Source organism: Mus caroli, unplaced genomic scaffold (assembly GCF_978045245.1).
Source record: "Mus caroli unplaced genomic scaffold, Mus_caroli_1 scaffold_10, whole genome shotgun sequence".
NCBI lineage: Eukaryota > Metazoa > Chordata > Mammalia > Rodentia > Muridae > Mus > Mus caroli.
In genome coordinates this window covers 19551272-19578460 of record NW_028227265.1, presented here as the reverse complement: position 1 = coordinate 19578460, position 27189 = coordinate 19551272, and the positions used below count along the sequence as shown (strand labels likewise).

General features: G+C 44.4%; 1 protein-coding gene across 2 annotated transcripts in view; it reads left to right on the top strand.

Annotated features, from left to right (window-relative positions):
- Positions 1-22636, top strand: part of Phlpp2 (PH domain and leucine rich repeat protein phosphatase 2) — a 74885-nt gene extending 52249 nt beyond the window's left edge. For both annotated transcript variants that reach the window (XM_029480886.2, XM_021170074.3), the window contains 10 exons: positions 769-829; positions 3931-4026; positions 7010-7165; positions 9521-9721; positions 14054-14216; positions 14870-15000; positions 15421-15531; positions 16255-16449; positions 17834-18065; positions 20781-22636. In XM_029480886.2, coding sequence (XP_029336746.1) covers positions 769-829; positions 3931-4026; positions 7010-7165; positions 9521-9721; positions 14054-14216; positions 14870-15000; positions 15421-15531; positions 16255-16449; positions 17834-18065; positions 20781-21935 — 2501 coding nt within the window. In that variant the 3' untranslated portion in view covers positions 21936-22636. The remainder of the gene's footprint in view (positions 1-768; positions 830-3930; positions 4027-7009; positions 7166-9520; positions 9722-14053; positions 14217-14869; positions 15001-15420; positions 15532-16254; positions 16450-17833; positions 18066-20780) is intronic.
- Positions 22637-27189: the final 4553 nt, after the last annotated feature.

The window sequence follows — 27189 nt, the reverse complement described above, 5'->3', positions numbered from 1 at the left end:
GAGCGTTGGCTCACTGCTGTTCCATTTCACTGATCAATACACTTAAGATTGGTTCTCTAGCTGCATTATACTTCAATTAAAAGTGACATTATTTTTACCAAAAATGTAGCTATTGTCCTGGAGAGATGGCTCAGTGGTTAAGAGTTCTAGGTGCTCCTGAAGAGGACCTGAGTTAGGTCTCTAGCACCCGGGGAGGCTCTCAGAGTTACCTGCTAACCCCACCCCCGGGGACATCCAGTTTCTCTGCTCTCTGGGGACTCCTGCACGGTATGTTCATGCCACACTCATACATGTAATTAAAAAGAAATGCTTTTTAAAAACCTAAGTATTCATTTTTCAAGTTATAAACTAAGTGGTACTGTTAACATTAGTGATGTAGTGTAAATGCGAAAGACCCCAAAGTTAGTAGTTGTGTATGTTTGCAAAGACAGACTAGGGTTGAATGTCAGTCAGAGTGAGCTGCCAGGAGTTTTTATCTTTCGTCATCTCTACAAAACCACTGTTGCTTGTTTACCAGCTATTCCTTTAAAACCTGTGTATACGTGTGTGGGAACGTGCAGGTGCCCATGGAGGCCGGCAGCATCCCAGCCCCGGGAAATGGGAATTAACAGGCTGTCATGAACTACCCGCTGTAGTGCTGGAACCTGAACGTGGGTCCTCTGGAAGAGCAGTAGATATTCTTAACCACTGAGCCAGCTCTCTAACCCTCTCTAGTTCTTGCTCTCTTTGTCGGAGACCATTGCTAGCATGTTGTCTGTTTTCTCACAGGGCTGACAGCGGTGAATGTGTATCCAGTGCCCAGCCTGCTCACGTCTTTGGAGCTCTCCCAGTGAGTCTCTTCATAAAGGTGGAGCTTGTTTTGATTGGGGAGGGGGTGCTGTTTCAGGGGAGGGGGAGAGATACTATTTCGTGGCTAAAGGAAGGAGGGTAAGGGGAATTAGATCTCTGCTGTCTGAATAAACAAAGTGTTGCTTAATTCCACTGTCTTCACCTTTCTGTCTCAATTTCTCAGGAGAGCTGTTGGCTTACTTGCCGTTTACTTATCTCATCAGCAGCTCACTTTTGACCATCTCTAGTGCACTTTTCCCTGATGACACTTACTCCTTTTTTTTTTTTTAAAAGGCAGCTTTCAAACTGTCCATGTTCTTTGTAATGCCATGTCAGTCGCTGCTTCTGTGTCTTTGGTTCTGTTGTGTTCTCCTGCAGGCAGTCACCCCCCAGTTCTGAATTGGCACACTGCCCTGTTGCAGATGCAGTCTCATTGAGTCCAGTGATTTGAGTCACTGAGCGTTGCCATCCACAGTTTTCTAGACTGAGCCTCTCCTCTCGGGTTAGGCTTGTGTATCCAGTTCTTCACCAGTTGGTTTTGCTACCCACACCCCAGGAGCCTCAAACCTCTGTAAAGTTAACTCATCTTCCACTGCTTGGGACTTGTTTCCTGCGTCCGTTCATAACTCAGCACCGTCATGGCCTGGTCAGCCAGGCCGGGGCCTGACAGTAGCTTCCTTCCATCTTTTATTCTGTCCTCCTTCCTTTATCTAATCCTTCTCTGAGTCATCGTCATTGCTGGCCCTGGGCAGTGCTGGAATTCCTGCCTCTCCTTCAGCTGAATGACTGCTCACTCAGGCCCGAGTCATCCCTGACTCTCATTCTTCTCTCCTCCTCCCTTCCTTCCTTCTTCTTCTTTCTTCTCTTTCTTCTCGGCAGAATCATCTTTATTGGGCTGCATCTACCAGCAATGTATTTAAAGCACATAGCTGACATCATCTGTATACTGTTTATAAACGCTTGAGGTAGGCCCTACACATATAGGATCGAGTAAGAACTTTGCAGACGTGGGTTAGACCTGGTTCCAGCCTAACTTTCCCTGTTTGCAGTCACTCCATGCTTGGCCTCCCATCCTTGCCATATCTCTGTGCTGTGACTCAAGTTGGCATCTCTGCTGCTTAAGTATTTTCATGTAAGGTCACAGAATCTAACCCAGGTGTCATGTCATTTTTTTTGTTTTTAAGATTTTATTTATTTTATGTTATGTGAGTACACTATCACTGTCTTCAGGCACACCAGAAGAGGGCGTCAGATCTCATTGCAGATGGTTGTGAGCCATTATGTGGTTGCTGGGAATTGAACTTAGGACCTCTGGAAGAGCAGTCAGTGCTCTTAACCACTGAGCCATCTCTCCAGCCCAGATGTCATGTTTTTGAGCACCACTGGCCTTGGCTATTTCAGGCCAAGTTTTCTTTTCACAAACTTGTCACAGCAAAGTCTGTTTCTCCTATATAGCTCTCACTTCAGCCTGCCACCTAACTGATAAACACCTTGGGATCTGGAAGGGGTAGGTGACCTCTGACAACAGAAGTCTGTGCGGTGCGGGCGGAGCTGTATAACTATTTCGGGTTTGTTTTCCAGTGGCTGGAACCTTTGCCCTGCTGCTGATTGCCTGTTGCGTCTACTTTCTCACGGTCACTCCTTCTGTTTCTCTGAGAATTTGCTTCTTTTCTCTCCGTCATTACCTATGGGATCCCTGGTTATCTTTGATGCCACTTCTCCCAAATCTCTCCTCATCATGTCTCACTGCATCCTGTTGCTTCTGTTTGAAGTCTTCTCTGAACGTGTGATGTAACACAGTTGGTCCACATTGCTGTGCACATTTGAGTACTGGTCTCTCCCTTTCTACTTTAACAGCATTCTCTGATTGATGCCTGGATTTCTGGCAGCATCCCAGATTCTTCCTTAGAAATGGTGTCCCTGCCCTAAGGTTCTTATAGGTGACTTAATATACACACTAGAGTCTACTGAAATGAGTTCCATTGTTTGTTATTTAGATTTTCATAACTATGACAAAATACCTGAAATAAGCAATTTAAAAGAAGTAAAGTCTATTTTTAGCTTGCAATTTCAGATCCTTGGCCACTTAACCATGTCACCTTGGGCCTTTGGGGAAGTATATAGTTGTCTTAGTCAGGGTTTCTATTCCTGCACAAACATCATGACCAAGAAGCAAGTTGGGGAGGAAAGGGTTTATTCGGCTTACACTTCCATGCTGCTGTTCATCACCAAAGGAAGTCAGGACTGGAACTCAAACAGGTCAGAAAGCAGGAGCTGATGCAGAAGCCATGGAGGGATGTTCTTTACTGGCTTGCCTCCCCTGGTTTGCTCAGCCTGCTCTCTTATAGAACCCAAGACTACCAGCCCAGGGATGGTCCCACCCACAAGGGGCCTTTCCCCCTTGATCACTAATTGAGAAAATGCCTTACAGCTGGATCTCATGGAGGCATTTCCTCAACTGAAGCTCCTTTCTCTGTGATAACTCCAGCTGTGTCAAGTTGACACAAAAATAGCCAGTACAATAGTTATATGGTGGCAGCTCATAGTGGCTTACTTCATGACAACTGAGAAAAGGCCAGATCTCCTTTGAGCTCTTCCTTCCTTCTCACTTTTTTGCTCCCTCATTTTCCTTACCCTTTTTATCTTTCTTCTGTTTGTTTTTTAAGATAGCTTCCATATTTAACCCAGGCTGGCCTTAAACTTATGATCCTCATGCTTGCCTTAGCCTCCCAAGTGCTAGGATTACAGTATGAACTGTCACCCTGGCTTAATCCCATCAGTTAATTTGTTTTTAATTAACTTTCAAAAAAATTTCTGTGTGTGGATATTTTGCCTGTGTGTATGTCTCTAATACCACATGTATGCCTGGTGCCCGGAGACTGCAGAGATGGTTGTAAGCTGATATGTAGATGCTAGGAATTGAACCTTGGTCCTCTGGAAGAGCAGCCAGTGCTCTATACCACTAATCCACTCTCCATCTCACCAATTTGTAGTACACCGCAGGCTACTAGAACAACTGCAGTAGTATTGTCTGTAAGGGAGACATTTAATATCCAAGCCATGTGACTTCTTCCCTTAAGTGATGATTCTTATTTTCTGCAGAAACTTGCTGGAGTGTGTCCCTGACTGGGCCTGTGAAGCAAAAAAGCTGGAAATACTAGATATAAGCCACAATCTTCTTACAGAGGTTCCCATGAGGTATGTGGATACATGCATGCATGATACATGTGTTTAAGTGATTCTCTAGATTTGGGTTGCCTTTCATTGTTGGCGACTGTTGAGGAGGGGCCTGCTGAGTAGGAGGTCCTGTAAGGGACTAGCGATGAGACGTGCATGGCCTCAGCCTACAGGAAACGCAGTAAGACTCTGACGTATATGCAGAGAATTGCTAGTGTGTGCTGTCAGCCTCTGGCATGGTTAGTGCTATGGTAGGGTGACTTACAGTGAGCTGGAACTGTCCTGAGGGCTTAAGTCCTGTGATCTAACTCATCCTTTCATCCCTCGTCTGTAGTGCTGTCAGCCTCACCTTAGATTCGAATGAGGAAACTAAGAACAGTCAGGGAGCCTGTCCGAGGCGACAGTTCACCAGGGAGCTATCAGTTAAATGTAGCCATCTTCCTCTGGAGGCTTACTCTTTTTTTTTTTTTTTTTTTTTTTTTTCGAGACAGGGTTTCTCTGTATAGCCCTGGCTGTCCTGGCACTCACTTTGTAGACCAGGCTGGCCTCGAACTCAGAAATCCGCCTGCCTCTGCCTCCCGAGTGCTGGGATTAAAGGCGTGCGCCACCACGCCCGGCTGAGGCTTACTCTTAAACACGACATTGATCAGTTGTTTCTGAATGTCAGGAGAACTTTAAATAATCAGAGAGTGCTTTGTGGTAAGATGGCATTTGAGTTCACCATTACCAGATGGTGAGATTTACCTAACTTGAGGAAGGAGATAGGTGAGGATGTTATACTATATATTCCAAAGTACTTAAATGTAAAACGTGTGCTTTGGAGTTTTAAAAATTAAAATAGAGGCTTTGTAGCACAGTAGGTCTGCACCAAGCCTCTGATCTTCACACCCAGACGATGTTATCAGTTCAGTGGGAATCTTCGACAGATCACTACATCTTTGGAAAGTCATTAACACTTTTTGGATTTTATTGGTAACAGCCTAGTCATAGTATATTTTAAACTCTTAATAATTTTATTGTGATAAAATTTTCATTATGGAATTATATTAAGAAACAGACTTGAGTTATTAGTATAGATAAATGCTGTCCAGACTTCATTTCTGCCTAGACTTAAGTTAAAATAGATTCTAGAAGCTCCTTTACCAGTGATTTTCAACCTTCGTAATGCTTCGACCCTTTAATACAGTTCCTCATGTTGTGGTGACCCCCACCATAAAATTATTTTTGTTGTTACTTCATTATCGCCAGACTGTCTTGACCTGCCAGTTTCCAGTAATGACACAGAGACTTATATTTGTTTATGATGCTTAGGTCTTAGAGCTTAGGCTTGTTTCCAGCTAGCTCGCATAGCTTAATTAACTCGTTTATTATAATCTACCTTCTGCCATGCAGCCTGTTACCTCTCTTCAACCCGGGCACCTGTTCCTTCCTCTGTGGCTGGCTGGCGAATCCTCTCGCCCTCCCTTCAACACACTTGATTCTTTCCCACAGTTCCTATTTCTTCTCAGCTCTTCTGCCTGTCCTCTCCTGCCGCAGTTATAGGCTGTTCAGCTCTTTATTAAACCTTTCAGGTGATGGAGAAGAAAGTTTACAAAATTGAGACAGGTGATGCTTCATAAAGATAACAATACCAAAGTCCAGACAGTACTCAGCTCTCTGCTGGCACAGAAATCAACATTTGAATAATACAAAGACAGCTTTTTCACAGTGCACAAGATTATCCCAACACTTCATAGCTATAACTTTGCTGCTGTTATGAATCATAATGTAAATATTTGTGTTTTCCGATGGTCTTAGGTGACTCCTGTGAAAGGGTCATTTGACCCCCAGGATTAGACTCTGCGCCACTTATACTAAAGATCTCATTGTGACTCCTGGGTGGGTGCTAGGTGATGTATGTGACAATTTTCTTTTTCTTTTTTTTTCTCTTCCAATTTTTTATTAGATATTTTCTTCATTTACATTTCAAATGCTATCCCGAAAGTCCCCTATACCCCCCACCCCCCCCCCCCCGCTCCCCTACCCACCCATTCCCACTTCTTATTCCTGACTGGGTTCCCCTGTACTGGGGCATATAAAGTTTGCAAGACCAAGGGGCCTCTCTTTCCAGTGATGGCCGAATAGGCCATCTTTTGATACATATGCAGCTAGAGACATGAGCTCCGGGGTACTGGTTAGTTCATATTGTTGTTCCACCTATAGGGTTGCAGACCCCTTCAGCTCCTTGGGTACTTTCTCTAGCTCCTCCATTGGGGGCCCTGTGTTCTATCCAATAGCTGACTGTGAGCATCCACTTCTGTGTTTGCCAGGCACTGGCTTAGCCTCACAAGAGACAGCTATCTCAGGGTCCCTTCAGCAAAATCTTGCTGACGTATGCAATAGTGTCTGCGTTTGGTGGCTGGTTATGGGATGGGTCCCCAGGTGGGGCAGTCTCTGGATGGTCCATCCTTTTGTCTCAGCTCCAGACTTTGTCTCTGTAACTCCTTCCATGGATGTTTTGTTCCCAATTCTAAGAAGGGGCGAATTGTCTACACTTTGCTCTTCCTTCTTCTTGAGTTTCATGTGTTTTGCAAGTTGTATCTTGGATATACTAAGTTTCTGGGCTAATATCCACTTATTAGTGAGTACATATCATTTGAGTTCTTTTGTGATTGGGTTACCTCACTCAGGATGATGCCCTCCAGATCCATCCATTTGACTAGGAATTTCATAAATTCATTCTTTTTAATAGCTGAGTAGTACTCCATTCTGTAAATGTACCACATTTTCTGTATCCATTCCTCTGTTGAGGGGCATCTGGGTTCTTTCCAGCTTCTGGCTATTATAAATAAGGCTGCTATGAACATAGTGGAGCATGTGTTCTTATGACAATTTTCTTGGCTCAGTCACTTGTCAATGGTTGCATATTTTAAAAGTAGGTTTGTTGATTGATTTTAATTAACTCTGGCCTATAACAGACTAAAAAGGGTTGGAGTGAGCTTTTGTTTCCTTTGTTTCCTCTTAGAATTCTGAGTAGTCTGAGTCTTCGGAAACTGATGGTAGGACACAATCACATCCATGTCCTTCCCGCTCTGGTGGAGCACATTCCCCTCGAGGTACTGGATATCCAGCACAACACTCTCTCCAGGCTGCCGGACACGCTCTTCTCCAAGGCCTTAAAGTGAGTGCTGCAGAGGAGGGGTCATCGCCTCCCCACCTGCCCACCCCGCCTGAGTCATCTCTGTGTTTATAGTTTTCCTCACACTCCAGCTCTGAGTTGAAGTAACTATCCAGTACTTAATTATGTATGTGGTAGATGATTTCAGCCGGCTGGGCACACTCAGGGCTTCACTGTGTTCAGAGAGAAATAGCGTCAGGTGAAGCCTTTAATGAATTTCAGCTTTGCACTGAGAAAAAAAGGACACACTACTAAAGTCAATTTTATTTTAGCTTGATCAAGTAGTCTTTGAGTGATGTTTTCCTGACTTCCAGAACGTAGTTACTTGCTTTGAAAAACATGAATTTAAAAAATAAAAAAATAATAAAAACATGAATTTACACATAATATCCTTCTAGAGGATATTGTTTGCCATCTTGTAAATTAGTAAGTACACGGTATGTCTTCCTGTTCTAATATTTATAATCAGGTTTCCTGAATGTCATCTTTAAAGAAAAAGTAGATTGTGTGTGCGTGCGTGTGCGCGTGTGCGTGTGTGCGTGTGCGCGTGTGCGCGTGTGCGTGTGCGTGTGTGTGTGTGTGTGTGTGTGTGTGTGTGTGGTGCTAGGGATTAAGTTCAGAGTATTACTCTTAGTAAGCACTGCTCTACAGTTCACCAGTCCTAGCCCAGGAAGGCTGGTTTTAATGGCAGTCTTTACAGTAAGAAGGGAGTGTAGAGCCAGAGAAACAGGCGAGGAGCGGCCGTTGACCCAGGCTCACAGTTTGAGACCCCCAGCAGGAGTGCACAGGTTTCTTGTTTCCTGATTTCCAGCTTATGCATCTCTTATCATAATATTCTTAGCTGGATATTCCTCAAAATAAAATCTTTAGGAAGCGAAAAACAACAGCAGTTAAAAACATATGAAATGACATTGTTTGGGAGGAATCTTCAAGTTTCTGTGACGTGTTGAAGTTATTAACAAGCATGTAGTCTTGCCTACCATAACCTAGAATGGAATCCTAAGTGACTGAAGAGAGCTAACGCAGTGCTGTCAGAACTGACACACATTGTCCTCACAAACTTCCAAGCTCACTGGGGTGCTGAGCAGGAAGCACGTCGCCCGCCGTTTAACGGCACGCGGTGAGTAGGGAGCTCGGATGGTAGGTAGAGTGCTTCCCTCCCAGGCTCACGGACTTGAGGTCAGTTACCTACAACTCCGTCAAACTGCAGGGCATGGTAGTGTGTGCAATTGCTCTGGTGCACATGTGGTGGAGACATGTGGACCCCTGGGGCTTGGCCAGCCACTTTAGTCTAATTGGTAGCCCTGAGGCCAATGAGAGATTCCTACCTCAGAGAACGTAGGCAGCATTTTTTAAAATTACATTTATTCTGTGTGTGTATGTGTACACGTGTGCCTATGCATGTACTATAGCATACATGTGAAGGTCAGATACTGTTTTGTGGAGTCAGTTCTTTCCTGCCTTGTGGGTTCTGGGGATTAAACAGGTTATCAGTGTTGATAGAAAGAGCCTTTACCTGCTAGGTCATGTCACCATCCTAAGGGTGGCATTTCTGAAGATGACACTCAGGATCATCCTCTTGTCTACACACACACATACATGAAACACAAGTTTAATGTGATGCTTCCTTTCATTGAGGATATTCTATGTTTATAAACATTGTATTTGGCCCATTATTAAAATTATACCATGGTTTGCTAGATTGACAAAGATTAAATTGACATACGATACTGTAGATAAAAATGTGGTTGCATTCTTCTTGTATAAGTGCAATTTGGACTTAATCTTAGCCAAAATGCCAAGAAACAACACAATTGCTATTTGATATAGCTTTTCTGGGCCTTAAGTTAAACAGGCAGTATATTTTTAAAAGCCATTAAAAACCATGTATTCCCTTGATCCCATAAATTCTGTTTTTAGAACTGTACACTAGGAAAACAGTTGGCTAATAATACAAGATTGTCATTGAGTGTCTATACTGATATATGTATGAAAGTGTAAATACTCTAGATGTACCATCAGTATCATGGGGTTCGTTAAATACATTATGATTTGTTACAGAGAAACAGAATGTTGTGAGGTTACCTTTATAGCTCAGATGTATGTTATGGTGGTATTCTACGGTGTCCTTGGCAATGGGAACAGGTGGTTTTGCATGCAGCCATTACAGAATGCTAGAAAAATAGCCATGCCTGTGTTCCTTCTTGTCATCTGGTTTTGAGTTACATAGATAGAGAAGACTTCCTGGGGGAACTTATTCTTGACTTTGGGAGCTTGGCAGCCTCATTCCCTGTTGCACGGGCATGAAGGTTTCTACTTAAGAAGGTCACAGACTCATAGGGAGTGATGTTCTGTCAGTCTCAGGTACTTGAATGCATCTGCAAATAGTCTGGGGTCTTTGCCTTCTGCGAGTGCTGGAGAGGAGAGTCTGAGTGTGCTGCAGCTGCTGTACCTGACCAGCAACCTTCTGACGGATCAGTGCATACCAGTTTTGGTCGGGCACCCACACCTGCGAGTTCTGCACCTTGCAAACAACCAGCTCCAGACCTTTCCTGCAAGGTGAGTGAGTGAGCACAGGGCTGGTCCTTTCAGAGTAAACCCAGACTCTGCGTGACGTCTCAGCTGTCTAACCGTGACACATTGGACTTCATCACCTCCACAGGAAGGCCTTGCTTAGTTTGTGCCTGGTTAGGTGGGGAATAACTAGACAAATTGCAGTTGAAATGTGTTTTATTTTGTTTTAATTATTTAATAATAATCTGAGAATATTCTACCCAGAAAAGTACAAGGTTATGAAATAAAATTTAAATCTCTTTATGTGTACTTCTATAAAATGCGAGATATGTGTCACATACTGTGTTATGTGCCTCTGTCCTTGAACCTACAATCAGATTGGGATAGATAAGCATCTTGGAGCGGTTCTCACTTTTCTAACGCTGCGACCCTTTAATACAGTTCCTCATGTTGTGGGGACCCCAAGCCATAAAAGTATTTTCATTGCTACTTCATTCATAACTTTAATTTTGCTACTGTTATGAATCCTAATGTAAATATTTTTGGAGATGAAAGGTTTGCCAAAGGTGTTGTAAATCATAGATTAAGAACCTCTGGTCTAGGCAGTTTCCATGTAGCGTAAGAAGTCCAAGACATTAAAGATTCCAGTTTAGGAGCTGGAAAGATGACTTAGTCAAGAGTGCTCGCCTCTCTTCCAGAAGGCCAAGTCCAGTTCCCAGCACTCATATGCGTGGCTCAATCAGCTCTGAGGAGAGATCTAATTCTCTCTTCTGGCATACACCCACACAGACATATAAGCAAACGGAAATTTTAAAAGAAGGTTGCCAGCTCGGCGTTAGGCCTGGAGGAGTGAGGAATAATAGTTAACATTCTGTAACTACAAGAAGTCAAAATGGAAACAGTGACCATGGAAGAATTAATATATTTCAAAATAAATTTGACTTAAAAAGAGACTTGGGCCTGGTAATGTAACTCAGTTGCTAGGGTTCTTGCCTGGTGTTCACAAGCCCCGTGCTCCGTCCCCAGCCCTGCATAGGACAACTATGGTAGCACACACCTGTAACCCCAGCACTGGAGAGATAGAAGCAGGAGGGTCAGAAATAAAGGCCATTTTCAACCACGTAGCAAGTTCGAAATCAACCTGGAATACACAAGACCCTGCTCCCTATACCCATTCCCAAGATTCTATCATTAAAAAATATATAACATTTCTGAGGCTGGAAAGATGGCTCAGCAGTTAAGAGCACTGACTCTTCTCCCAGAAGACCTGGATTAAGTTCCCAGAATCCACATGACAGCTCACCACTGTCTGTAACTCTAGGTCAAGGGTTTTGATACCTTCACACAGTTAACTGTGCAGACAAAACACCAATGCACATAAAATACATGTTTAATAAATTAATCAATAAGCAAATTAAAAAAACAAAATATTTTTTCTTTGTTAAGTTTTTTAGGTTAGCTTATGGGTTTTGTTATAGCATCTTCACAAATATGTGTCATTACATTTGTTATCATTCATTTTCTCTTCCTATTGTCTTCAAAAAATAATGTGTATATATAAATATTGTAGCCCTAGATATTCTGGAGCTCAATATGTAGACCACAGAGATCTGCCTGCCTCTATTTCCAAAATGCCGAGAGTGAAGGCCTGGGGCGCTATGCTGGCTTTATGGTATTTTTATTCTTTAATACAATGTGCCATAACTACTCTCGCCACTCCCAGCCGCCTCTCACCCAGTTCTGTGAGTTCGTTTTTAATCCCTCTCAACTTCAGTCTGTAACGCCCAAATAGTCTTAGGGAGGGAGGCCTGCCTGGTGAGTGTTTTTGTCCTAACATGGGTCACATCTTTAAAGCAAATTGACTCTCCCAGTGGCTACCAAATGCCAGTAGTTCTTCAGTTAGTGGCAGAATTTCCTGCCCACCTTGCCCTTTCCATACTGGGGGTTTTACCTAGCTTGAGCCTGTGCAAGTCTTATGCATAGCATGGTAGTTGTTGTGAGATCATATGTTTTGTCTAGAAGACATTGTTTCCTTGATGTTCCTACTCTGTCTGGCTCCTATCTCTGCCCTCTCTTCTGCAAAGATTCCCCAGGTCTTGGTGACAGGCATATGATATGTATGTCCCATTTAGGGCAGGTCATTCTACAGTTTCTTATTGTAGGTCTGCTGACCATCTTGTAGGAATTGGCTTCTTCTTTCTACCAGGTGGGTCCTACGGATCAAAGTCAGGTAGTCAAGCTTGGCATCAGATGTCTTCCTTTATCCACAGACCTATCAGCCTGGCTTTAGAATCTAGGCACAGTTGTATACGCAGTCACTAAGCAGCTGACTTAGGACGTGGGTAGTGAGCCTAGGCTGGGAAGAGAGGAAAAGAGAATAGGGCTCAGTGGTTACGAGTACTGGCTGCTTGTCCAGAGGACTCAGGCTTAATTCCCAGTGCCCACATGGCAGCTCACAACTGTCTGCAACTCTACTTCCAGGGGACCTGTTACCCTCACACAGACACACATGCAGGTAAACACCAATGCATAATAAAAAAATTATTTAAAAAGCTGGGTTGTGGTGGTGCATGTCACCATGGGGTCCAAGTAGACACTCATGATGCTGTGTTACCCTCCATTACGCATTTGTCATTGTTCCCAAGTCTTCCTAAATGCCTTTAACATGACTGACATTTCATCAAATAGTCCTCATTATGTGATTATTTATCGTGGTTGGGTTAAAAGGTTTTGGGGGAGTTGTGGCAAAGCTTGTGTGCATACTAAGTTCAGATCACTAGAACCCACATAAAGGGCAGTGTGTTACTGATCCCAGCGCAGGGGAAGTAGAAACAGGAGGCTCTCTGGGGCTTGCAGGCCAGCTAGTTCAGGCAAGTCAGTGAGCTTCAGGTTAAGTTGGGCCCCTGTCTCAAAACAAGATGATACCCAGGGTTGACTCCTGGCTTCTATTTGTGCACACACACCTGAATGTGCACATAAAGTTGTACAAACGCACACACACAAATAATGTTTCTATTTGTCTTTATTTCCAGTTCCTTTAAGTGTACATGTATTATCACACAGTACAAAAGAACAATTTTCTAAGCTTACTTATTAAATGTGTGAGGTTTTTTTTTTCTGTGTAATATAGGTGTGTATCTTGTGATGAGGTGCACTCGCAAAGTAGGAATTTCCTAGCAGTTGAAACTGTGATGTATTAGAAAAGTATGGTGGAGCCAGGCGTGGTGGTGGTGGCGCATACCTTTAATCCCAGCACTCGGGAGGCAGAGGCAGGCGGATTTCTGAGTTCGAGGCCAGCCTGGTCTACAGAGTGAGTTCCAGGACAGCCAGGGCTACACAGAGAAACCCTGTCTCGAAAAACTAAAAAAAAAAAGAAAAGAAAAGTATGGTGGAAAATTCATACAAAGTCGTAATGTAAGGAACTGAAGATGGCTTACCAGTTGAAAGCAGAGGACCTGGGATCAGTTTCTAGTCTATGCCTCTCAGCTGTAAACATCTGGCCTCTCTGGCCTCCATGGGCCATGCAGGCAAACACAAATATGTGTGAAGAGAGAGAGAGAGAGAGAGAGAGAGTCTAAAAACCATCATGAGAAGTCTGGTGGGAAGTTTTGTGTAACAGTAATTCCTTCAGATTGCTAGTACTATTGGTGATTTATTTTCTAAACTTTATACATTTATTGTTTCCAAAGAAATTAAGAGATGTTTGTTAATGGAGACATTAGGCTTAGGATATTTTGGTTAACATATAAAAAGCTTTATAATCGGAGTGGTGTAAATAGTTGCCTTGTGCCGAGCAGGGTGCTATGTACAAGAACTTGGTGGTTAGTGGTGGGGGTGCCGCCAGTTGGCACCTATAGACGTGTAAAACTGCAGCGAGACTTGGTTCAGCGTCTTCAGTTTATAGCACACAGTCAAGATCCACTGCTGTTTGCTTACATAGGATTCTGCAGCCTTATCAGGGCTGCAGCAAGGACATCGTGCTGCTTTCTACTCACTCTGTAGACCAGGCTGGCCTCGAACTCAGAAATCCTCCTGTCTCTGCTTCCTGAGTGCTGGGATTAAAGGCATACGCCATCACTGCCCGGCCTGGCCAGTACTTTTTCAGAGACTTCCTGTAAGTCAAGCAAGATACTTATTTCACCTCTGTAAGGAACACAGGGCCAGCCTCGAAACCCTGAGTGCTGAGAGGCTGTCTGTCATGCGGACAGGTAGCAGGTTTGGTTGCGACGGTAAACTGAGCATGGCTGATTATTCCCTACACACGAGGTTCTCTGCAGTAAATCAAGTTGTCTTTACTCTGTTGCTGCTATAAAATAGTGCAGCTTGGCAGCTGCTCTTTTCTGATGCACCATGATGTTGTGATGTCTCTTTTTTCAGCAAGCTAAATAAACTGGAGCAGCTGGAAGAGCTGAATCTAAGTGGGAACAAACTTACAGCTATTCCCACAACCATAGCCAACTGCAAAAGGCTGCACACCCTTGTCGCCCACGCCAACAACATCAGCATTTTCCCAGAGATCCTGCAGCTGCCTCAGATTCAGGTACTTGGGTGAGGCAGCCTGCTATCCACTGCCGCCGAGCGGCAAGGGTGAGAGTCAGGTGCCTCTTTTAAAGGACGGAAGCAAGGAGTGTGAATGAGATTGCTTCCCCTCACGACTTTCTCCTGAGCACATTTTCCTCCCTACCAGGAAGATTCACTGAGGGAGAGAACTGTGTAGCTGTGCTGCTTTCTGATAGCCCCAAATAGGGTACAGTCCTCTACTTTCTTAGATCTCCCTCAAATGGCCAAGTCAAAACCCCAATCCTAGATTAGGTTTCTTCCCTATACACCCCAAAGGTGAGCATTTTCTATTACTATGACGAGAATCAACCAACTTTAACCACAGGTGTGCCCGAGAGGTGTTTGGCTGAAGAATATTGACAAAACTACTGCTAAAACAGCATGACCAGACATCTTTGTAGCTTTGCAAAGCTAATATGTACTGCCCATGAATATGGCTGAATCCCCCTTTTCTTCAGAGATAAAGAGTGGGTCTTGCTCTCTTGTCGTATGCTCAATTTAAAATCTGGCTATACTTAATTCATTCCTGGAAAGAAATAAGTTCCCAGTTGAGGCTATAAGGGAAGATTGAATGTTTGGGAATAGAGGTTGTAATATAATGTATTCTTTTTTGATTTCTCTATTTCTTCTCAGTTTGTAGACCTGAGTTGCAACGACTTGACAGAAATCCTAATTCCAGAAGCTCTGCCTGCTACTTTACAAGACCTTGATCTGACAGGAAATACAAATCTGGTCCTGGAACACAAGACTTTGGACATGTTTAGGTAAGGAAAAAAAACGTGAGCCAGGCAGTAGTGGCACACGCCTTTAATCCCAGCACTCAGGAGGCAGAGGCAGGAGGATTTCTGAGTTTGAGGCCAGCCTGGTCTACAAAGTGACCTCTAAGTGACAATGCCTAGGTATTGTTTCAAGGTCTTTTGTATTGCTTAAAAAGTAGGCACTTACACAGCTTAGAGACCATTGTGACGCCTCAGTTGAGCCTGCACTTACTTAGCTGCTGTCTCTCTTATACTTTCTGTTCTCCGACATCAGAGCCACAGGCTCGCCATCCCACTTGGATTCATTCTTCCTGGAAACGTGTCTTCGTCTGTCAGAAGATGACTTTGTAAAGCGCGTTATGATTATGATAGTTGTGATGACCGACAGAAGCGACTGATTTAACCTTGCCTTGTTCCCTCCCACAGCCACATCACAGCCCTGAAGATTGATCAGAAGCCTTTGCCAGCCACAGACTCCACAGTCACATCAACCTTTTGGAGCCATGGCCTGGCCGAGATGGCAGGGCAGAGGAATAAGTGAGTCTGTTGGCCTGGAGCCTGCGAGAAAGGCATGCAATGGCCTCCTAGGCCAGCTCTGCTGCCCACCATCATAAGGCTCAGAGCTTCAGCATGAGATAAAGTCCTTCTAAAGCCATGATAGAGAAAGGATAAAATAGACACGCAGCCCACAAAGTACTAAATACCTCCAATGTTTCCTTATGGATATATTTCCTCCTTTCCTATGAGTGAAATTTATAGCAAGGCCCAGTCATATATCGCACTGATTTTCAGCTGCCCCCAATCTGATCCTCTGCTCCTGTAGACTTCCTCCGAATGGTCCAGCCAAAGCCCAAGTCTATACTAAGATTTTCTCTATACACTGTTCTGTGGCGAGCAAGGAGAATAAACCCACGTTTATCAGCAGGTGTGCTCTAATGGTCTCTTGCTGAAAGACATTGACAACATCAGTTCTTGATCACCATGAACAGAAAAAAAAATGCATTTTTCCAGATTTTGGTAGCATTGCAAAATTACTGTGTACTGCCTGTGAATATTGCTGACTCCCCTTGCCTTAGGAGGCTGTCTCTGTTAGCTGCTGCCTGACTATCTTGTCTAGGAGTCGCCTTCTTTTGGACATAGACTTACCATGATGACTGTCCATCTTCAGTTAATACTTTAAAAAAAAAAAAAAAAACTTCCTGAAGAATAATCTTTGCCAGTAACCTTCTCTTGTGATTATGTTTCTCATCTTTGTTCCAGACTCTGTGTGTCTGCCCTGGCTATGGATAACTTTGCAGAGGGTGTGGGAGCTGTGTACGGCATGTTTGATGGGGACCGGAATGAAGAACTCCCTCGTCTGCTGCAGTGTACAATGGCAGATGTGCTTTTGGAAGAAGTACAGCACTCAACAAATGACACAGTCTTCATGACCAATACCTTCTTGGTATCTCACAGGTAAGCAGGTGGGTTGAATAATCCCTAGCTCCACTTTGCTTCTAGAAAGTAGATCCCAGAAATTGAAGGCCATTGCTTACAGATTCAGGACAGAGAGCTGTTACAGCTTCCTGTAGCACATTCTCTTGGCATCAGCAGAGTGTGAAGAAGTGGTGGCGTCCTCTGCCTGCTCTCGCCTACTCCGGGAAGACTAGCGCCATAAGGCTAAAGGTTATGTGCCTGGCTGTGTGAGCAGGCAGGGGAAGAAGGCTGCCTGCTTTCCTCAGATTATCACTTAGCTCTCGGCCTACAGAAGGCCAGCACAGCACTCGTCAGATTTGTGTGTTAGAAGAATTAGTACTGGGATTTATCCAACTCCTCTTCCTCATTAACATTTCAGCCATTTTCAAGCAAAACCTTTGCATCCCAACTCCTGAAGCTCTCTAAGTAGCAGAGAGTGCCCTGTACCTCGGGTAGGCAGCCTAAAGGATGCAGAGTGCTGAGATCATAAACGTGAACAGCCAAGACTGGAACAACTTGTAGCTGGATCTGGTCTTAATTTCACATGTTCAAAAGCAGGGTATTGGGGAAAGAGTTCGTTTTTTCAGTAGAATTAAGCTAGAGACTTGGCAGAGTAACAGTTTGAAAGAGGGAACTCTGAAGATTGTATCTACCAAGGACCAAGAACTATACCATACAGTTTTCATCCTTATCTTTCAAAACAGTCAAATAGGTAGAAATTTTATCAGTTTGATTTCTTACAGAAAGAACTTGCTGAGATTTTACAGTTAACAAATATGAAAGGGAAATTTGGAATGAAATTCTTCTGGTGGTATCTAGTGTGTGTTCCATTGCCTCCAGGTTGCTGAATACATGGTGTCTGTCTGTCTCTGTCTCTGTCTCTGTCTCTCTCTCTCTCTCTCTCAGAATTTACAGCCAAGGTGCTTCTCACAGTGTTTCCCAGCATTCTCAGCATGCGTACTAGAAACTTGTTAGCCATGCAGGGCCGGCTTCTCGCCCCAGATCAGAAGCTCTATGGTTGGAGCCAGGCCCACATTCTGCTCTAACTGTGATCTGTGATCAGGCCCTCTGTGTGCACTGATGCGCTGTGTGCACTGTGCACTGTGTGCACTGATGCGCTGAAGTCTGAAAGCTCTAGAATGAGGATGTCTCTGGACAGGCACAGAAGCAGTGGAGCAAGATGCCCCTATTTGCCTTGGAACCCCCTTTAAAGTCTTCGTAGCTGAAAGTGGTAGGCTAGACAACGCTTCCTCCTCCTCCTCCTCCTCCTCCTCCTCTTCCCACCACCACCACTACCACTGCAAGTATCTGCCATGGTTGGATACGGGTGAGTAGTTCACTATAAAACTTTGCCGTGTCTTCATTTTCTTTTCTTTCTACACAGGAAATTAGGAATGGCTGGCCAGAAGCTGGGTTCTTCAGCTCTCCTGTGCTATATTCGACCTGACACTGCCGACCCAACAAGTAGCTTTAGCTTGACTGTAGCCAATGTTGGCATGTGCCAAGCTGTCCTGTGCCGAGGTGGGAAGCCAGTACCTCTTTCTAAAGTCTTCAGCTTGGAGCATGACCCAGAGGAGGCTCAGAGGGTGAAAGACCAGAAAGCCATCATAACAGAGGTACCTCTTGCTCTCTGGCAGTCACATCCCCTCCCCAGATCTACTGAAAGCTGTTTGAATAGAAGTAGAGAGGGTCTGTTTTCTTCCTCTCATGACTTGTAAATTGTGTCCATCTCCTTTAGTTCATATGGCTTCAAGGTCAGCATTAAAAGAAATGTATAGCCGGGCGTGGTGGCGCACGCCTTTAATCCCAGCACTCGGGAGGCAGAGGCAGGCGGATTTCTGAGTTCGAGGCCAGCCTGGTCTACAAAGTGAGTGCCAGGACAGCCAGGGCTACACAGAAAAACCCTGTCTCGAAAAACCAAAAAAAAAAAAAAAAAAAAAAAAAGAAATGTATAGGCTGATGTGGCGAATGCTGTGAATCCCAGCACTTGGAAGGGAGAGACAGGTGGATCTCCAAGGTTAAGGCTGGGCTACACAGTGTGACCATGTCTCAGAATGAAACAAAATCTGCTGAGCAGTTAGTGGCTAGCAGAGAGCAAAGCTGAGAAGGTGTGGATGATGGCTGGCGGGTAATGAAGGTTGCAGTTGCCTTAGCGCGTCACCAGCTCATCCGGCTTTGTTATCCTCAGCAAACCTGCTGAGGTGCAGAGTCTCCATCTTGTTCCTACGTTCATTGCACAGTTTACTGCACTTGTGTTGTGTCTTTGTAACAGCTATTTATATGTTGTGTTAAGCAGCTATTTATAGTTTTTCTTCTCTTTTAGAAATTTTTAGCTGGGGCTAGAGAGATGGCTCAATGGTTAAGAGCACTGACTACTCTTCCAGAGATCATGAGTTCAATTACCAGCAACCACATGGTGGCTTACAACCATCTGTAGTAGAATCTGATGCCCTTAAGTGTGCCTTAAGTGACAGTGTACTTACATAAAACAAATAAATAAATCTTAAAAAAAAAGAAATTAGCATAACCTTTTGCTTCTGCAATTAGTTATATATGAATATTTGTTTACTGCAAAAAATTCATGTCTTATGTCCATTTTAAAGTGGATTGGTACTTTGTTTATGGTTGAGTATTAAGAGATTTCTTTGTGTATTTTAGAAAAAAGTCTTTTATTAGATATTTGCTCAACAAATATTTCTCAGTCTCTAGTTTATCTTTCCATTCTCGAAACAGTGCCTTTATTGGTTGTGACCCTTTCAGAGGGTTCACCCAAGACCTTTGGAAAACACAAATATGTGCATTATGATTCATAATAGTAGCAAAATTACAGTTATGAAGTAGCAACAAAAATAATTTTATAGTTGGAGTCACCACAACATGAGGAATGGTGTTAAAGGGTTGCAGCATTAGGAAGGTTGGGAACCACTGCCTTAGCAAAAAGGGAATTTTAATTTGTCTCCTTTATTTATTATTACATGTGTATGTATGTTGTGAATTAGGAGTGGGTGGACGAACAGCCACAGCCTGTGTTTGGAGGGCAGAGGGCTACTCCTGAGGTCAGTTCTCTCCTTTCTCCTTTGTGTGGGGTCTAGGGATCCAGCTCAGGGCTCCTGGCCTCACAGCATGCACCTTTCTTGTTGAGGTTGAACTTGTAGACCTGAGGTGTGTTTTGTTTTGTTTTGTTTTGTTTTGTTTTGTTTGTTTTGTTTGTTTTGTTTGTTTCGTTTTGTTTTGTTTTGTTTCAAGGCAGGGTCTTACTTTGTAGTTCTGACTATCCTGGAAATTACTCTGTAAATCAGGCTAGCCTTGAACTCCCTGCCTCTGCCTCCTAAGTGCTTGGATTACTGGCATGTACTACCACTACCTGGCTGTCCTGAGTAGTTTTAATGACTAAAATTCTGTCTGCTTTTTGTTTCATAGTGATAACATGAAACTACACCAACAAACCCAAGATTACTTGTTTTTGTCTACTTTATCTTCTAGAAGTTTTATAGCTCTGTAGAAGCTATAAAACATTTGGATCTGTGGTCTAATTTGAATTAGTTTCCAGAAAGCACAAACTCTTGAGTCTTTGTTTTGCTTTTGTAATTAAATTTTTTTCTCAGTTTCTAAAGTTAATTTTCAATTTATTTTTTGAGAATTTTATTCACGAGTATTATACATTATTTCTATTCCTCTGTCCCCTAACCCTTCCTGTGTTTTCTCCCCCTCAAATTCATGACCTCTTCTTAAATCAGTTACTGTTCTACGTGTGTGTGTGTGTGTGTGTGTGTGTGTGTGTGTGTAAGATACGTGAATATGGGTGTACAGCTCCATATGGCCATGTATGTAAGAGGACAGCTTTTGGGAGTCTCTTTTTCTTCCATAGGTTCTGAGAACCCAACTCAAGTAGTCAGTCTTGCATAGCAAGTGCTCTTAGCACTCCCCAGCTCAGAGGCCTGATGGGTTTTGTTTGTTTGCTTTTGCTTGAGACAGGGTCTGTATATGTAGCCCTGGCTGTCCTGGAACTCACTCTGTAGACCAGGCTGGCCTCGAACTCAGAGATCCGTCTGCCCCTGCCTCCCAAGTGCTGGGATTAAAGGCGTGCGCCACCACTACCCAGCTAAATTTGATTTTATGATACATTCCTGTGGTGGTTTGAGCCCCATGCTTAGTCATGAGAGAGTGGCACTAGTTGAGGAGTACTAGGTGTGGCCTTGTTGGAGGAGGTGTGTTTATTGAGTGGGATTTGAGGTTAGAAAAACCCATGCAAGGCCCAGTTCTCCCCCTAAACACTGTGATGTAGAAAAAGCCCCAGTTGCCTATCACTGTTGCTTTTTTCTCACCTCTAGGACAACAAGGTGAACGGAGTAACCTGCTGCACCCGGCTGCTGGGGTGCACATACCTCTACCCATGGATCCTCCCCAAGCCCCACATAGCTTCCACTCCACTCACCATTCAAGATGAATTGCTGATTTTGGGAAACAAAGCACTTTGGGAACACTTGTCATATCTCGAAGCTGTCAATGCAGTACGTCACGTACAAGACCCATTAGCTGCTGCTAAGAAGCTGTGCACATTAGCGCAGAGCTACGGTTGTCAGGACAACGTGGGGGCAATGGTGGTTTATTTGAACATTGGTGAAGAAGGCTGTACCTGTGAAATGAATGGGCTCACCCTTCCAGGCCCTGTGGGATTTGCTTCAACTGCAACCCTCAAGGATGCTCCCAAGCCAACCACTCCTTCCTCCAGTAGTGGGATTGCCTCCGAGTTCAGCAGTGAAATGTCCACCTCAGAGGTGAGCAGTGAAGTGGGCTCCACGGCCTCGGATGAGCACAACACTGTGGGCCTGGAGGCGAGCTTGCTGCCCAGGCCAGAGAGGCGCTGCAGTCTGCACCCAGCGCCCTCCGCAGGGGTGTTCCAGCGCCAGCCTTCTTGTGCTACTTTTTCCAGCAATCAGTCTGACAATGGCCTGGACAGTGACGATGACCAGCCTGTTGAAGGAGTCATAACCAACGGCAGCAGGGTTGAAGTAGAGGTAGACATCCATTGCTGCCGAGGCAGAGAGCCTGAGAGTTCCCCTCTGCTCCCAAAGAACTCTTCCAACCCCTATTCAGAGGAGCATGCTAGGGGGGCGGGGTTTGGGATCAGAAGACAGAACAGTGTGAACAGTGGTATACTTGTGCCAGCAAACAGAGACAAAATGGAGTTGCAGAAGTCTCCCTCCACTTCTTGTCTGTATGGAAAGAAACTCTCCAATGGCTCCATTGTGCCCCTAGAGGACAGCCTGAACCTCATTGAGGTGGCCACAGAAGCACCCAAAAGGAAAACTGGCTACTTTGCTGCCCCCACTCAGCTGGAACCAGAGGATCAGTTTGTCGTCCCTCGCGACCTGGAAGATGAAGTGAAGGAGCAGATGAAGCAGCACCAGGAGGGCAGGCCTGAGTCCGAGCCCCGGGGAGAGGAGCGGACAGAGCCCCTGGAGGAGTTTGATACAGCACTGTGATTGTACCTCGTGTGGACACAGCCTGAGGGAGGGCTGTGTGGTATTGGGGAAGGGACCTTCAGGAGATATTTGCCTCAGTGTTTCAAACCATAGATAATGTGGAGTAGAATTTGGAGCCAAAAAGTTGAGCACTAGCAGGGTCTGGCTCTTGATGGGCTCAGACCGCCATCAGTGTTAAGCTTCACATTGGACTTTGGTTGGACTCCCAGCGTTGCTGGGAGACAGCAGATGTTCTGTGTCAGTCCTGCCACCTGCCATTAACCCTTTCTCTCCTAGGATCATTTGAGAAATTGCCTGCCTGGGCAGGAAAGGGACTATTTCTGTGGAGGAAGTAACTGAAGGTTGATTCCCTTTACTAATTGCTGCTGATGGATCTCTGTGACAAGAGAAATCACCTTATCTCTCAGACTAACTAGTGGGATGTGATGTGACTAGTCACATGGCTTTTTATTCTCTAGGAGAATACAGCCTATCAAATGTCTACTGGAGATACAGAACCAATCAAGCAGGTGACTTATGTATGTCATGTTATGTAACGAGAGCACTTTTCATTGACTGTGAACCTTTTATTTTTGAATCTGCACTCGGAGCCAATCTTCTTAGAGGCAGCCCAGCTCCTTTGTCCCTAGGTAGAAGTCATTGAGCGTTGGAGCCTCTTTGAAGGTGCTTGGGAGGGTCCTGGAAATTGATGTGTTGGATGTCAGACTGGGAAAGCTCCTGAGAAACTTGGGGTGGGTGGGTGGGGATTTATAAGATGGGGGAGGAGTGAGAACTAAGGCTTCTTCCCGAAAGTCAAGTCAGAGACTCAGCCCTGAGTAAGCTGACCCCTGCTAGGAACTAGGATCCCAAGGCAGGGACTTGTGGATTTGCCTCTTTTCCTCAATGTGGTAGACTTGGCAGCTAGCCAGCCTCTTGACAGGTGGGCTGACTCCTTGAATTATAGCAAGTGAGTACAACAGGAGACCAGCTGGGAACATATATGGGCAACCAGATCTCACAAGTTAGACTTGCTCCTCTTCTCTTCTCTTCTCTTCTCTTCTCTTCTCTTCTCTTCTCTTCTCTTCTCTTCTCTTCTCTTCTCTTCTCTTCTCTTCTCTTCTCTTCTCTTCTCTTCTCTTCTCTTCTCTCCTCTCCTCTCCTCTCCTCTCCTCTCCTCTCCTCTCTTTCTCTCTTTCTTTCTTTCTTTCTTCTCTCTCTCTCTCTCTCTCTCCCTCCCTCCCTCCTTCTCTCAGGATGTTTCTAGAATGTTGTAGTTGAGTTGAATGCTCACCCTGTGTTGTTTGGCACTGTGCCCTTCTGAATATTGCTGAGTCCCCTGACATGGTGACATGGTTCAAAGTGCTGGCCTCAACACAGAGGAAGAAAGAGTATTCAACTGAGCGATTGCTAAACTTACAGAAAACCTGTAATTTTTTTTTCACATTCCTCTTAACTCTAGCAAATGACCATTTCTTGTATATTTCTGTTGCTCTTTCCGTTAGATTACTAAGGAAACTAATTCCTATTTATTGATGTAAATTTTGGCGTTGCTTGATTTTACTCAGTTGAAAAATGTGCTTTGAATTTTTAGAATGTTGCACAACTAAAAAAATAGATTGGAGCATTTTTAAAATTTTTCCTTTATAGAAACAAATTGTTAAATATAAGATTGAAAATGTCTATTTTTCCTTTGTTTTTGAGGAGGAAGTTTTTGTTTAAAGCAATACTAAAAAGCAGACAGATAATTCTGTCCTCAGAGGCCCTGTGCTCATGTGCACGTTAGTGGTTACACTGGGGGTGGGGTGGGGGTGGAGGATGCTCTATCACTGCAGCATCTGCCTAATAATTCAGTTCTCAAGAATCTGAACGTGAGCCCCCAGGCCGGGACACTCAGCTTCCTTCTGTCAGTCACTGGGAAACGTTAGAACTCAGGTGCTTGATTTGAGGTGGGGACCCAGAGACTTACACAGATTGTAGGTGTGCTGCAGGGAGGAGAGACCATTGCACCATCTTGTGTTCCCACCTTATTTTTATATGGGAAACTTGACAAAAAAGAAAGAAAATGAGAGTGAAGGAAAAACACAAGGTGAGGATGCTGCAGAGAGCCTCCTGCTCAGCAGAGTCTTTGAGCTGAAGAACGAGAGGTGGTGATTATGAGAAACCAGTTATGTGGAAAAGCAGCACTTCGGTAGTCTAGTCTTAGAACAATTGTCTTTTTATTATATGTGAACTGTTTTCTTATCCTCTGTTTGTTTACCGCCCCATTCACTAAAGTCGCCTCAAAACTCAGTTCTACACGGATCTTGACAAACATAAACATTACCTTCTGGTTAGCGAGCGGAACTCTGGGGTCCAGTGTCCTTTGTGGGGGAGTTTTCAGGGCTCCTTAGGTTGTGTTGAGAAACCTCACTGTAGGCCAGACCAAAATGGATGGTTCTGGTTTTGTAATTGTCTTTCTTTCATGTCCTATTATACTCTGTATTAAAAAACAGAGGGTTAAAAGGCCATAGTCCATTCCCCAAAACATAATACACACCTCTTGTAGCAGTGAGGTGATTTGCTGATGTTTTTATCTGAGTAGGCTGTCAGGTGAGTGTGATTCCTTCCCCATACCCAGAGGGTACGTTCTCCAGGTGGTCAGAGGACAGGTTACTTCTTACACAGAGAACCTACCCTCCCTCTATATGATTCTTGGTCTCTGCCCACATCTCCCGTTCAGTTAATTTAAACAAATCTCTGAGGCCAGGTGTGGTGGCACAGTGGCTCACACCTGCAAATCTGCACGCACCTGGGAGATTAAAGCAGGAGAATCAGGAATGAGGGTTAGCCTTGGCTACAGAGAGTTCAAATCCAGTCTGGTATACGTGAGTCCCAGCCTCAAAACCAAACAAACAGGGTTTCTGAAGAAAGAGCACTCGGCTGTTGGGTGCAGTTCAGGAAGCTCACTGGCAGAATGTCTGTGGCCCCAGTCAAGGTTTTAACCCAGTGACAGATAACTGGAAATGACAGTGTTGATAGGAAATAAAGTGTGGTGCCACCATGGAGTCATCCCTGGCCACTCCTGACACCAGCGAGGCTTGACTACACTACTGTGGAGTATACACGTGCAATAATCAGTGAACTCGATCCCTGGTGGACAGAAGAGCCGCCCGAGCAGCGTGTGATCTCTGGGTGCTATCACAGTGCGTTTCACGAGTGCTGTTTCCAGGCAGTTAGGTTGGGCTAACCTTGTGACTATCAAACCGTGCTCTTCTTTCTGTGTAGACCTTCAGCAAAAGCAGGTACTTGGAAACCACAGGTTCACCTTCTCTATCTATTCAATAATTACTAATGAAGAGACCTCCATAAGGGAGCACTTGGCTGTTACTGATAAATGTACCAACTACTAAAGAACCCGTCTCCAAGCCATCCGGTGATGTGTGCAGCATCACTGTAAACTGTCCCGTGTCACTCTTCACTTCCCTTTGGGTGGAGCCTTTTAGACTCCCCAAGGCAGGCTAATCTTTCTCTCCAGGTAGTAACTTGGCCCCGAGGTTGGGCAAGCACTCCCCAGACTGAGAGAAGCGGCTGCGTCACATCTGCTGTGTTCTGTCATTGGTGATGAGCCAGTCAGCATTCACTCCCTGTGTCTAACTCTCAAGCACCTCTCCCAGATGCTGTATCGGGTCTTCTCACTGTTGCCAGTGGATGTCATCCAAACAGTGGGCTCATATCTTATGGTTTTTGTGCAATCATTGTCGTATTGTAGTCCTAAGACTCATTATAGTGTATTTTTGATATTTTTGAAATGTGTTAAATTTTTTAATTCAATAATATGAGCCAGAGCATGTTGCAGCAAATCTATTGTTTGTAAAAAATAATAATAAACAATAAATAAAATACAATGGGATATCTTTTCCATGCCTGTGCTTTATGAATATTTTTATGAGGAACTGTAATTATATATAACTAGGTTATTTACTAAAAGTATGTTTAGCATTTTTCTACTTCGGGGGAAAAAGAACATGGAAGACCTATTTTCTGACACCATGAAGGCAGTGAAAAAAATGCTTGCTTTATTGTTAAGCACCTCATACAGGTATACAAGGAAATATGATCGTGGCTGTTCCCCACTTTTGCCCTCCAGTTTACCCCTCTCAACCTCATTTTGCTTTATAACTTCCTGTTAGGTCCAGTTACTGCTGCCCATCCTTCGTGGGTGTGGGCCCAGAGCGTGGGAGACCTCCAAAATGAATGAAAATAGCGCATATGTTTTTTCTGCGAGTCAGCATTGTGTCCTTATAACAGAGCGTCTGACCCAGGCAGCTCGTGAAGAGGAAGGTGCTGGTTTGCCTCACAGGGTTAAGAGCTGACTTGGGAGTTCTAGCAGACTTGTTTCTGGAGTGACGCAGGGAAGAGTGGAGAAGGAAGGGGTCACCGCTCAGCCAGATAGACCTGGTCAACCCTCGTAACCAGTGAGTCATGTTTCTAAGAGCACCAGGCATCTTACGGGCCAAGGCTTCAGTGACAGTAGAGAACACAGACCACACCCAATCCATAGCACCGTTTTTGCTGGAATGGCAACAGATATGACTCACTAAAGTTTATGGTTGAAGAAATGCACTTAGGAGGTGGAGGCAGGAGGCTCAGAAGTCTGAAGCCAGCCATGGCTTGGGGCGAGTAAGACACTTTAAAAAAACGTCACTATAGGCAGCATAGTTGTCAAATGAGGGCTGAGGAAAACGGTTTATGAGCCATTACAGTTCCTTAAGTATATCACAGCTGTTGGCAACACAGGAGTCAGGTAGCTAACCAGTCCTGGTCAGCATTCTTTCCATAAGGTTAAAGTGGAGCATTAGGACTCCAAGACTTGGTGAGTGTTGGTTTCCAAGAGAATTAGCATCCAGTTAAGCCTCCAACTTGGTGCTATCTCTGCTCTCACCGAGTGTCTTCTAGTCTGTGGATTTCAAACAAGATCAGCTATCTCTCACTCCAAGTAAAGGCCATGTTGAAGTCATCTTTCAGGCTTCTTCTTCATCCGGAGTTAACATTTTAAACACTTGATTTCTTGGCAGCACACTAAGCTCTTTCAGTGTGCCTGCCAGGCAAACACTGTACCCCCACTTCTTGATACCTCTGTCCCATGTGATATATGGGCTGAGGTGGCACAAGTGGTACTCTCAAGTTCTTTTTCCAGTGCCAGTGATATTCCACGGTGTCCTGAAGGCCACAAGGACTTGTCTGTTACTTGTAACACACCTCTAGTCTGACTCAGAGGGCCGTGGGGGGGGGGTGG